Genomic DNA, 13,500 nt, shown 5'->3' on the forward strand with positions numbered 1-13,500 from the left:
AATCTTCCAAAAGTGACCCAAGTTGGTGCAGTGGTTAAAGGTATCGGGCTAAAAACAGGGGGACTGTGAGTTCTAGTCCTGCCCTAGCCAGAAAGCCAACTGGGTGACTTTGGGCTGGTCTTTTTCTCTCAGCCCTGGAAGGAGGCAATGGCAGACCATTTCTGAAATAGCTTGCCAAGAAAAATGTAGGGACTTATCCAGGCAGGCTTCGAGAGTCAGGCATGATTGAATGGAAGGAAAAAAAAAAAAGATCCCACTAAGTTAGTTCCAATTGACTATTTGACTATTACATCATGCCAAAATATGCTGCTTTTTGCTCCTCACCAACTAAAATTCTTTTCATACATATTTAAGTTGCACCTCAAATCAGATATAGGAGAACTCTGCCTCTGCCTTCACTTTTAAAATATACAATATATAGGAATTGGGCTTTTGGGGAGGATGACATAGGAACCCATTTTGATTGCAGCAGCATATGGAAGAGTTTTGGCTGTCCTGCTATGTGGTGGTTTCCAGCTCTAAGTTTCTAAAAAAGGCATTTAGCTCAAAGCTAGGGGAAAGAATAGATACTGTCATATAATTAAAGTCTTCTTTGAGTTGTGTTTCTATAAAGTTTCCTTGGCAATAATAAGGTAGTACTTTGCCATTAGTTTGCATATTGTACTTTGCCATATTGTACTTTGCCATTAGTTTGCATATTGGAGCTTGCATACCAAAGGGATTTTGGATTTGACCCTGCTTAGCTTTTGAGATCAGCCAATGTTAGCTAGGTGCTACCTCCTAATTTAGATTCTCTTGCCCGTATTTTTTGTCAATTATAGAATTAATGTCAGTTTCAGGAAAGGAAAAGGAATTTAATTGAGGACTCCTTTACCCATCACAGACAGTGTACCCTCCAAGTGAAAAAAATGGGGGTGGGTTGGTGGGTGGGAAGTTCATAGAAAGTTGTCCACAACCATCCATTTTTCATTGCAAATTGTGATGGAATATCTAACAGGCCCTGGGAACAGAGAGGAGAGAGCCCTGCTGCAAGGGGAAACACAGGGAATTAAGGTATAAAGATTCCCTAAAGATAAGGCAGAAATATGAAAAGGAGCTATAAAGTAATTCTGTCTTAAATACACCAGGTATAAGTTGAGCTGGAGAACTAATTGAGAGGCTTTCAAGATCGAGGTCAAGCTTTTCAAGGATAGCAGCCCCAGGAAACAACAAAGCTGGGGTCAGCTTTATTGATAACAGACTATTATAGCAGAATCTTGAATTAATTTCAACAGCATTTGTGTTCTGCATGTTAGGCCTTGCTTCTGCCATGTATTTAGACTTCTAGGCAAATATAATTTGAGAGATAGGGGTTATTTTTTCCTTCTATGTCACCTTCAGGTCTGTCAAAAATGGAGTCTTTCTTAGAATGTGCTGGCAAAGGAGGCTATGAAATTTAAACTTTATAATGTCATTGTTTTCTTTTATCCAAACTGTAAAGTGCATTAAAATGCTTTGAGGAGTTCGTTAAAAACATACTTTAATGGCTCAACATAATAGCCATACGTGTCTTTTTTCCTGACTTCGAAGTGTTCTTCTGAAGGCAGAAAAACACAACAAACACAATTTGAGTTCAGTTTCTTGTATGCTACAAATGTGCTGTTTTATTCTTCCTTTCACTTAGTCCTGTAGCATTCAAACTTCTTTCCCCCGTACAATAATTGCCGCGCATAGCTTTGGAGTAAAGTCAAAATAAATGGTTTTTATGGTTATCAGTATTTCTGGCTTTGGTTCATCATTTAATTACCTGCACAATTCATTTATTGCCTCATAGATTCCTCTGCCTGGAACATTATCCTTTAAACAATACATAAAATATTAAGGTCAGGCTTAAAGGGGGAACAGGAGATCTGTGCAATCTAGTCAACCACAACAATATTTAATAGAAAGCTATTTGCCTGTCTAAAGCAGTTTGTGAAGGGAAGGCTGCGAGGTTGTCTCTAGCATTTGAAATGAGATGCAGTGGGATGATTTGAGAGACAGATTTTTCATTCTTTGTGAAAGCTGAGCTCCAGCCAAAAGTGGGGTGTGGGTCTGCTGCCTCTGCCTCCCCTGGACGGGTCTTGAATGACAGCAATAGGGTCAAGGGGCAGGCTATTACAAGGGCAACTTTAAGAGAGTCAAAAAAAAAAAAAGTCAAGATGGTGTCCATGACTACGTGATTGAACACCCTTCTCTTTTTTTATATGGAACAAGTGGTGGTGTTCAGCCAGTTCACATCGGTTTGGACAAACCGGTTGTTAAATTACCCTCCCTATCAAAGTGGATCCTGGGTGCGGCACTGCAATGGAGAAATAGGCAGCAGAGTGGCCAGCACAAGGGAAGGAGAACGCCGCTTTCCCTCTTTCTTCTCCCTGCTTCTCTCCCTTCCCTCATGCCAACCACTCCATTGCTCCACTTTGATGGGGGAGGTGTAATTTAACAACCGTTCCCCCAGGGTCAGGTTGACTGTCACGGGAGGCTCATTCTGCATGTGTGGCAGAGCTGGAGGATGGGGATGGCCCAGTCCTCCCATGACAGCCAACCTGACCCTGGGGGAACCAGTTGTTAAATTATTTGATCCCACCACTGTACGGAACACACATGCAACACACATATCAAAAGGGTGGGATTTCAATTCAGCAGGCACAGAGGCCGTCTTCACTCTTTTGAAAACTTTGTGTCATTCCCCCCAGACATTCCCCCCTTTCTTGTGACCATAGCCTAATATGTCACTTTGTAAACACATTCCCTACACAAACCAGGCGTGTTAATGTACTCTGGTGCTTTCAGTTGATGGCAGATGTGCTGGGCTCTTCTGATGTTAACTTTTAGATAAAAACACATTCAAAGCTATATATTTCAACACTATTTAAAAGTTACCGTATATAAATAGAGCGTGAACCCTACATTTGTTAAATTAGGTAACATGATACCCAGTCTGTCTGTCTGTCTCTGTTCTGTCTGAAAGAAATAGCAAATAGATTGACTCAGCCCACTCTGGCCCATTTCCTAACAATAAGGAAAACAGATATCCAAGGGAAGAAGACGATAGAGCATTGAAAAATGGGGGGGTTGTCCCACGATTCCAATTACCTCTTCCTCTACTTTCTTTCTTAATCTCCAGATTAATACTGCTTGCATTTAAATTAATGGTCTTTCAATATCAGTTTCATGAGATAGCATAAACCTTTATCCTGATTTTCCCAAGGGCATCTGGTAAGAACAGAAAGTTGGACCCAGTGACCCTTTTCTTATATCCAGCACCATATTTTTATATTGGCTATATTCCTTAGTAATTAGAGGAGGGGTTTTTTTGACCAAGGAAAATACAATAATGGAGAAGGGGAAAAAAATAAAGGAGCAAAACAATGTTATAACCCCAAAATGAATGCCAGGCCTGCTAGTTCCTATAGTTTGCTTCCAAGAAAAATTTAGAGCAGCCTTTCAGCCTCCAGATATATAAGACTACAACATCCATCTCCTAAACTGGCACACTAGTCCCGATCTTGAGAGCAAATGGAGATGCATTTGAATCACCACATCTGAAGGGAGAAGGGTGTTACGGAGACTGCTAATAAGAACATGGAAATATGGTCAGTTGCCAAACTGATGAACCTCAGTATGTGACTTTCAGATTTGCATATCATATTATGAAGACTCTTTCTTATCAGAGAGAAATCATCTACTGAGAAAAGCAAGATCTCCATTTGCTCCTGTAGCAAATTCTAAATCCCCAGGCAGTCTTCGTTTCTTTATTGTTTTAATGTGTATGTGCAGAAAATGTGATAACATTCTGGACATAATGCACAGTCTAGTTCATTCGTGTTTCTGAAATTAAACTGTCAAGAGCTATCTTCCCTGGTAGCATTTTAATGACTAATATTTTTGTCATAATGGCTTGCTAATGCCAATGAATAACAGAAAAGACTATGGTGGTACAGAGAACACCGATGAAAAATAAAAATTGAAATATTACAACCCCTGCTTTTTTTTTTTAATCAGAGTATCAGTATTTTGCAGCAGCAGGTATCTGGGAATTGGTGTTCAAGTGTAAGGTGAACGATAAGAAGCCTCTCCAATATTTCCATGGGTCCCACTCTTTGATTCTGCTTCACATAATTATAGTATCATGCCTAAAGCATTCTAAAATAGTAACTTACACCAAGATTTTTCAAGCTGTTTCACAGAACACCATAAAAACTTGATGAGACTAAAGGCAAAAGAAACCTCAATCCACACAGACAATTTTCTATCATTAGAGCTTTGCCTCTTTAGCCTGGATCCCAGGATTTTTTATTTTTTAATAATCAGGTTTTACAGCCTGAAAAGGTTTGAAAACTCTAAATTAGACGACTGCTGCCAAGGAATCAATGCAGTGCAGGATCGCTTGGCTTCCTTTTCTGTAACTTGCTAGCAAAGGCCAATTTCAAATAAGACATAGGGCTTGTACCAATAGCAAGAACACTTAGACTTATATACCGCTTCACAGTGCTTTACAGACCTCTCTAAGTTTACGGAGTTAGTGTATGGCCCCCAACAACCAACTAGGTCCTCATTTTACCCACCTTGGAAGGCTGAGTCAACCTTGAGCCTGGTGAGATTTGAACTGCCGAACTGCTGGTAATTGGCAGTTAGCAGAAGTAGCCTATGGTACTGCATTCTAACCACTGCACCACCACAGCTCTTAAAAATAATAAGTATTTTCTCTGTGGAAGATTAAAGATCTGTCAAAATCCATTTTGTTTATTCTCATGACTCAAAATCTAGCACAAGGTTTTACCAATCAAGTGCCCCTTTCATACCTTCCTGTTGTAAGTGCAAGCAAAGAGGAGACTTAATAGACAGTAGTCACCTATCTGCTGTGTGATTTATTTTATACCATGGAACCAGGATGGGACCTCTGCTCCATTAGCCCAGAAAACTCTTGAACTTACATATTTATTTAAGCCTAATCATATCTTTTTGTACATATTCAGATAATCATTCCAAAGCAATTTAAGCTCTGAGTCTCAGATTGTCAGTGATGTCCATATTAATTAATTTCCAAACTAGGTTGCTACTGCCTTAAAATTGAACTCCAACTTATTTTAATCATAAGTCCTTATTAATAATTTGTGTATAATACAACTCTTTCCATTTGCAGTAGCTCACACTTTAATTTGCTAGGGGATTTAAACCATCTGCCCGGTCTTTAAAACAGAATTAAAAACAAGAAGTTTCAAAATCAATGTTGTTGCTTTAGGAAATAGCACTGTGTTCCATGATAACCTGATGCTTCTCTTTCAAGCAGAAACAGTTATACCTGAAGATTATCTGGTTGATCCACTGGCTACAAAGCATTACAGCATTGATCCCTCCGATTCAGCATTTAATTGCATGGGATCATTGTACTCTATGAGGCAGAGTTCTGGAGAGGGACGGCATGGTGGAGGGTCATCTTCCACCTGCAGCCATCGTTCTGCTCAAGTGGCTTCTGGAGGACCATCAACCACTACTCTGAGGCATCAAACATCAAGCCCAACCAGAAACGGAACCATTCTGGAAGGAAACAGAAATGGTAACATAACACTTTTCCCTTTCTTCTAATGATTTTTTTTATCACCTTGCTGATTTCTGTGGTCTTCTTTCGAACTTCCTCTTGAGAAAGCAATTATGTGTGCAGTAATTGCAATCAGATAACAGTAGGATTGTGTCAACAAATCTTGACAGCCCCCCAACCTTTGTGCAGTAACTGTGCAAGGATGGGATCTCTGTCTGCAGACACGCAGGACTTATTCTTGCAATCTAGTGCACACAAGTCCTTAGAAGTTTTGTTTAGTGCTGTGACATACAGTAAACCAGCACAAATTACAATAGCTGTGTAAGTTACAATTATGACAGTAACTTTAGATTTCCCATTCAGTTCATTTGACTGCTCTGATGAAAACGATGATTTGGGGCTCTAATTTTGCTCCTTTTGTGTTTCATGTAATAGTAGAACATTTCTGGAGTTTGCATATTTTTTCTTTCTTATAAACCAGATATCATCAAGATGTTATTTTATAAAGACCCTGGGCAGCACCAAATGTAGCCCTATCTATCTATGCTCTGCTCTGAGGTTGGAAAAGGAAGAGTAGGAATCTCATACCCAGGAGAAGTAAAGATGCCGGCTGGGGTCAGTTAAACATAATAAGACATAGATTGTTGATGTACCTATTTAACTTCCATGCAAGTCCCTCCCCCACATTAATCTTATTATGGAAGAAAATAACATTGTAAATAAGAATATTTAAAAGTTCAGACATGAGATTCAGATATCAACTATCATTTGAAAATAACAAGCAACTTTTTTTCCAAAATGAAGGAAAATTAGATCTTATTGAATGAATATAGTATTTCCTCCCCAGTCCACCTTTCAGAGATTGGTGGGATCTATTATACTGGTTGAGGCTAATAGGGGATGAAATCCCCTCTGCTATTTACAGTACGTGAAGAAAACTTATTGAAATAGGATTACCAAAAATCCAAATGATCATTAGATGGCAGCAAAAAAATTAGAATTTTCTGTATCTCCTTATTGCACTCCAACCTATGTCTGGGTTTTTTGTAGCCAGGGTCTTGAATCAGACAATATAAACAGATATTATGAGGTCTTTGGTGCTCTCTGAGCTTGGTGGTTTTCTTGCAGACGTTTCATTGCCAAACTAGGTAACAACATCAGTGCATCAAACTCAGAGATCCAGGACCCCATACTTCAACCCTGAGCTACAAATATTCTCCTCTATTGGTTAAACAGATATTGTCCAGTTGAAGAGCAGATTTTGCTGCTACAATAAATTTCTCTCATTGGTAAGTGACCTGCCCCACAGCTTGTTCACACAATGTTCTTGCTAGATACAGTTCCATCAAGAGGTAATCAATAATCAATCCTCAGACGAGATAAGGAACAGGCCAGAAGTATCCTCTCTCTACTCCTACTACCTACCATGCCTAAAATACTAAGCCACGAGGAAAGGGATTGATAAGACAGGAGATACCTTCAGTATAAGAACCCAATGTTATCATTTAGCCTAGTGGTAGCAAGATTTTAAACTATATTCATTTAATCACCAAAATAAAATTATGCAACTTCTGACCAGATAAAATCAGTTTTGCTACCCAAGAGAAAATGCAAGTCACTAATATTTAACTTTCCTAAAGGTACAAACATCTTTTTTTAAAAAGGGAGTTAATCTGGTAGTGGGATTCACTTGGTTCGCACCAGTTTAGGTGAACTGGTTGTTAAATTACCCACACACACCCCTTATCAAATTGGATCTTTGGCGCTATGCTGCAATGGAGAAACGGGCAATGGAGCAGCCAGCACGAGGGAAGGAAAAGGCTGCTTTCCCTCTTTCTTGTCCATGCTCCTCCTCCTTCCCTCATGCTGGCTGCTCCATTTCCCATTTCTCCATTGCAGCACAGCGCAGCACCCAGGATCTACTTTGATAGTGTGTGTGTGTGGGGGGGCATAATTTAACAACCGGTTCACCAAGGGTCAGGATGGCTATCGTGGGAGGATCAACCCACATGTATGGCGGAGCTGGAAGGCCATGCCTCCCATGATAGCCAACCTGACTCTGGGCAAACCAGTTGTTAAATTATTTGAATCCCACCACTGAGTTAATCTGTTGTAGTGGTTAAGGCTTCAGGCTAGAAACTAGGATACTGTGAGTTCTAGACATACATATGATTGAAGCCTGCTGGGTACCTTTGGCCAATCACTTTCTCTCAGCCTTAAGAAGAAGGCAAGAGCAAACCATTTCTGAAAAAAATGTTGCTAAAGAAACTGCAGGTACTTGTCCAGGCAATCACGAAGTGTACATGGTAATTTGAAGGCATATGCACACAAGGTACAAGTATAATCCTAATATATTCTGCCTGGAGACTGCTCCAACTCCCTCCTTTCTTGGCGCACACAGGACTCAAGATTTTGGTGGGCACCATATTCAGAAGCCTGATCAGTGCAGCCCAAATCTCTTCTGATTCTTAGGCTGCCATGTGCTGGGCAACAAAGGAGGCAGGAGAATTTCTCCTTGATCAGTGTGCTTTCAAATGGTGGATGATATGCAGAAATACTCATGCTACATAGTGTTTTCTGGTAGTATGAAGGAGATCCAGGATCTACTGCAATGTGAATGCTATAGAACTCTCTTACCTCCAGGGAAACTGAGTCCCAGGTGAGCCATCACACACCTATAAAGACTGGACAACCAGCTGCTTCTAGGACAGGAGCAAGACAAAACAGATCTTGTTCACTAGACCAAAGAGTTACATTGAGTAACTGCACAAGAGATGGACTGAGAAAGTAAAATGGAAGAAGTTGACCAAAGCTTTAATTATTTGCAGCATCTCAATCTTTAGGATTTGGCTAGAGGAGACAGTCATTTCATTCATCAATGCTAGCTGCTGTATTTTCTGCAGAGTTGATTATGTGGGCTCTTTCTTCTTGTGGATATTGTAAGTCTGCAATTCCCATTCTTCAAAAAAAGGGAACTTTGAGAAGTTCATTGCATGGAGAGTGAAGGCACACAGGATCAATCACTGTACTATTCTTTACAGGAAAAAAAGCATCATTAATATGGGAGCTCTTGAAATGCTATGAGTCAAGTTGCTAAATTCTAACTTCATGCAGCTTTTGATTCCCAATAACAGATTAATGTAAATCTAAATCTGCTAGTAGCTAGTTGATGTTATCACATTCTGTGTACACTCTTTAAGGATGGATAAATAGGTTCCCTTTCCTTTTGAAATGCTTTCTAAGTTTTTAAGCACCTCATAGTTCATTTACATTTTTCCTTCCCACCTGCCAAAGCCAGGAAATTGGATTTTATCTAAATTATGATCTTTATGGGTAATTATTGGTGGCAAACAGTCCTCTGTCTTTGTAATTTGAGTATTCTTTATCATCTTGATTAATTCTGATGACAAGTGCCCTAGGATACCTATGACATGTGAGAGATGAGATTGTTATTAATGTATTTAATCCCTGGTGTGAATAATTTCAGATGCATAAATGCAGGATTTATATACAGGAAGAACTCCTACAGCAAGAAAAAAAGCAAAACAAAAAATAACTGCATACAATATTCATGAAGAACAGTGGTATCAACCAGTTTTGCATCAGTTCCGTTGACTATCAGTTAACTCAGTTCATGATGTTGAATTTAGTTTCTTAAAGTCTTTATGATGTGAGTCCAAAATTCTCCTGGAAGGCCTTTTATGGAATTCATTTTCTGGGTTGGTTTATAAGCAAACAGCTGGGCTTATTTTGTTCATTTTTTTGGCTTTTTTGACATTTAAAGCATGTAAATGCCAAATAGAGGAAGTCTTCGGAATAAGACTATCTTTATCAGTATATTGCAGAAATGGACCATAAAACTTGATCATTGTAACTTTAAACAGGTAATGATCTCTTATAATCTCTATTTATTTAACAGTTTAAACTGTGCTTCTGGATCTTCCATTTCTTAATAATATATTTGAGCCTCTTAGCTCTCCTCTTCTTCATCTACTAGACATTTTAATTCCTCCATATCTCTCATACCCTTAATGTGTCTCTTACTCACTTATATTGTATAATGCTCTGTCAGACATTTTGATGCTGCTTTGTACAGCAGTAGTAGAGTAGAAACATAGAAAACTGCAATATAGAACATCAGGCCATTGGTCTGCTTTTTTCAGAATTGTTAACATTACCCAACACAGTTATGCGGTCTCAGACAGGACAATCAGTTCCTGCTCTATAAGGAGAAAGTGGAAATTGCATTTGGAGTCTTTGGTGGGCTGCTGTCTACAGGGATCCTGCCCTTCCTTGACTCTTATCAATGATGTACATCCATGCTGATGTCCAGATAGTTCTTGTAGCAGACCACAGACCAAGCAGGCTAACACAAAGTTAGTACTGTTGCAATTCCTGAAGATATTTTACACTAATGGCTACTCCATCTCTGGTTTTGTGCTAAGATGTTAAGCTAGAGCAGGGTGTCGAACTTGATTTCACTGAGGGCCGCATCAGGATTGTGTATGACCTCAGGGGGTCAGGGTGGGTGTGGCCAAGGTGGCCGTGGCCAGCCAATGTACTCGTGTCATGGGCGCTTGTGGTGGCTCGAGCACTCTGTCAGTGAAAACGGGCTCCCAAGCTCCATTTTCGGTTGTCACGGCCTCCTGCAACCCTCTGCCAGTGAATACGGAGCCTGGGGCCAGTCCTTTGCTGTTTCCAAGGTGGCCCCATGGGCCAGATCTAAGTACCCTGTGGGCTGGATCTGTCCCCGGGCCTTGAGTTTGATACTCCTGAGCTAGAGGTTTCCTGAAAATTTCTTTCCCGTAACTACTTAGGATTGATAAACCAAATAGTATCACGTAGCCAATGTAATGAATTGGAATTAGGGAGAAAATATATGAAAATCCTTCTCTGTTTGAATTTTAGTTAGTTCTCATCTCCTCAAGCTATCATATGGGATTAATTTTAGGATAAATTGAGGTGAGACTTCTTCAACCAAATCAAGGGTCTTCAAACTTGGCAAGTTTAAGTTGTGGACTTCAACTCCCAGTATTCTTGAGCTATTATGACTGGAGCAGTGGTAGGATTCATTTTTTTTTTTTTTACTACCAGTTCTGGGCCTGGCTTGGTGGGAGTGGCAGGGGAAGGATTCTGTAAAATCTCCAATCAGGTGGTATTTGCCGGTTCTCCAAATTATTCAAAATTTCCACTACCGGTTCTCCAGAACTGGTCAGAACCTGCTGAATACCACCTCTGGGCTGGAGGAGGAATTCTAGTTTGAAGACTCCTGAACTAAATTATGCAACTAACATTATGTCCCATTGTCTAAGCCTTTAACCTTCCATTCACTAGGTCAGTTTGGTCTAGTGGTTAAGGCACCAAGCCAGAAACTGGGAGATTGCGAATCCTGGTCCAGTCTTTGGCATGAAAGCTAGCTGGGTGACCCAGTCACTCTTTCTCAGCCCAATCCACCACACAGGGATATCATTGTGGGGAAAATAGGAGGAGAAAGAAGTATTAAGTATGTTTGTCACCTTGAGTTATTTATGAAAATAATAAAGTCTAGATAAAAATAAATGTAAAATTAAATCCCCCCTGGATACATACCCATAAGCACATCACAGATATAACAACAGCTAAGTTAATATGGCATTTTTCTCTTCTGAACCAGTGATCTATATACATGAATCACTTTTTACCAACAATATTAAGGTACTGTGAATTAGTATTATCAATACTATGAATCAAGTATTAATTCTATGTATTGTACTGTAAAAAATTATGCTGAAAGATTTTGACACATCTTCTATTATAGAAATTTTTGTAAATTTTTAAAATATTTTGAATTTTTGTAAACTTTTTAATATTTTGAACTTCAATAAAGTATTTAATTTTTTTTAAAGAACAACTAAGCAGGTATCATTTAACTCTTGTGCCACCTGGCACTTTAAAAGAGAAGAGGAGTAAACAAAAAGGGAAATGCTCAGGAAAGGGACAGAGCATAGAGACAACAGTCAAGATGTATAATTCTGCAGTCTCAAAATAAAAACAAAAATGCACTTTCATCCCAAAATGCTTTATTGCTTTGATTAAATGCCAAATGACCTTAATCTGCCCAGGTTGGGTGTCATTAAAATGTATGTCCACCACATTCATCATTGTGCTGTTTAGTAGCTCTCCAAAGAGGGAGTCATTACATCTGAACTCCTGATTAAAAAGGCATAAAACCGGAAAGGATTCTTACTTACATACACAAAGGTTAGGCCTGTCCCACATGTAATGTTTCCTTTCCTTGTTGAAGGAAAGTATTGATGAAGCAAATATTGGTGAAAGGAAAAGTACAGCCATGACGTATCCTATAATGAGAAATAGAGAAAAAGATATCACTATCAGGACTTTCTGAATTTGTCAGCTGCCAGGTTCTAGTTTCATACACACTTTATCAGACTGGGGGAAAAAATAGGAATAGAGATAAAGGATAGGGGATTTCCACACTCTCCTCTAAAATATAATAGGGAACACCATAGAAATGGTTTACTTTTCACCATGAGAAGTGCAGCCAATTGAGATTATTCCAGGGGTGGGATTCAAATTTTTTAACAACTGGTTCTGTGAGCGTGGCTTAGGTGGTCGGTGTGGCTTGGTGGTCATGTGACTGGGTGGACATGGCTTGGTGGTCATGTTATTGGCTGGATGTGGCCAACTCAATATCACTCACATCGAGTCACGCATCTTCTCGCCTGGCCTCTCAAGACTGTGGGGATGCTGCTGCAACAGTCGTTAAGTGTGAAAAATGGTCAAAAGTCACTTTTTTCAGTGCCATTGTAACTTTGAATGGTCACTCCACACAAGCCAAGTACCAGCAAAGGAGGGGAAAAATACTCCAGAGAAGTTCCTGAGACAGGAAGTCTAGTCCTGCCAAGAATGTAATAAGGGTTAACGGAGAGGCAGTTTCTGTAAGCAACACCACAATGTTTCCTTCCTGCCTTCCTTACAGGATTAGGCCAGTAATTTCTTCTAACAACCGGTTCTCCGAACTACTTAGAATATTAACAACTGGTTCTAGCGAATAGGTGCGAACTGGTAGAATCCCACCCCTGGATTATTCTCTGGTTTAAATGACATGTTGATTCCATGATTTACTAAAGTCTTGTTTTGCCTTTTCGATGACTGTTTTGATCAGTTACCTGTGATGATAATAGCTGGAGTTTATTTATTTATTTATCATATTTTTATAGTTGTTCATCTCAGGTAGTGACTCTGGGTAATGGACATAATAAACCTATCCAAACAAAATGGTGAGAGTTTGTTATTGATAGAAGCATATGAGTTCTGGACGAAGTCCATGAGTTTCACACTTAAAGTTCAAAAAACAATGTCAAAAAATGGAGCAGGGTAATAACAAGTAGGATATGGGGATAGGATCAAAGCAGATTTATGAAATAGGTACTTTGCACACATGATGCAGAATTTGGTATTTACTATTTTCAATCAACAACTTGGTAGCTAACATTTTGTTTTGTTTGATGTCACAAGAAATGGAAGCATTTGTAGCTGACCTGCCTTCTACTTCTTGTCCCATCCTATTAGCATCTCTCTTTTATATGTACTGATCTGGAATCACACAGGGTACAATAGAAAAACAAATGCTAAAGATCGGAAATCAAATAAGAAATGAGGGAACTGACAAACTAACTGCAACAATGTCATTACTATAGCATTAAAACAGAAATATAAATGTGCAAGACACATTGTCCATTTATCAGACAGAGATGGACACAAAAAGTAATGTAGTGATGGCCCTATAAATAACACATGTCCACTTGGATTATCTTGGATGGACTATGAAAAGATCTCAGTCCCAATTGGGATGCCATGGCAAAAGATTGAATGAAGCTGTCATTTCATATATTATCTGAACTTCAACATTATCTGGATGAAAATGACAGTGAAGTGAT

The 13,500-nt window shown here is 39.3% G+C and overlaps 1 protein-coding gene across 1 annotated transcript in view; it reads left to right on the forward strand.

Moving 5' to 3' along the window:
• The window catches only part of SCML4 (Scm polycomb group protein like 4), a 40,219-nt gene that overhangs the window by 12,941 nt on the left and 13,778 nt on the right, over nucleotides 1-13,500 (forward strand). Inside the window, exon 5 of the mRNA XM_026666521.2 lies at nucleotides 5,309-5,578. Within this exon, the coding sequence (XP_026522306.2) occupies nucleotides 5,309-5,578 (270 nt within the window). The remainder of the gene's footprint in view (nucleotides 1-5,308; nucleotides 5,579-13,500) is intronic.

This window comes from Notechis scutatus, chromosome 1 (genome assembly GCF_049901735.1).
Source record: "Notechis scutatus isolate UNSWTSFEM ecotype Mainland chromosome 1, rNotScu1.2, whole genome shotgun sequence".
Taxonomy (NCBI): domain Eukaryota; kingdom Metazoa; phylum Chordata; class Lepidosauria; order Squamata; family Elapidae; genus Notechis; species Notechis scutatus.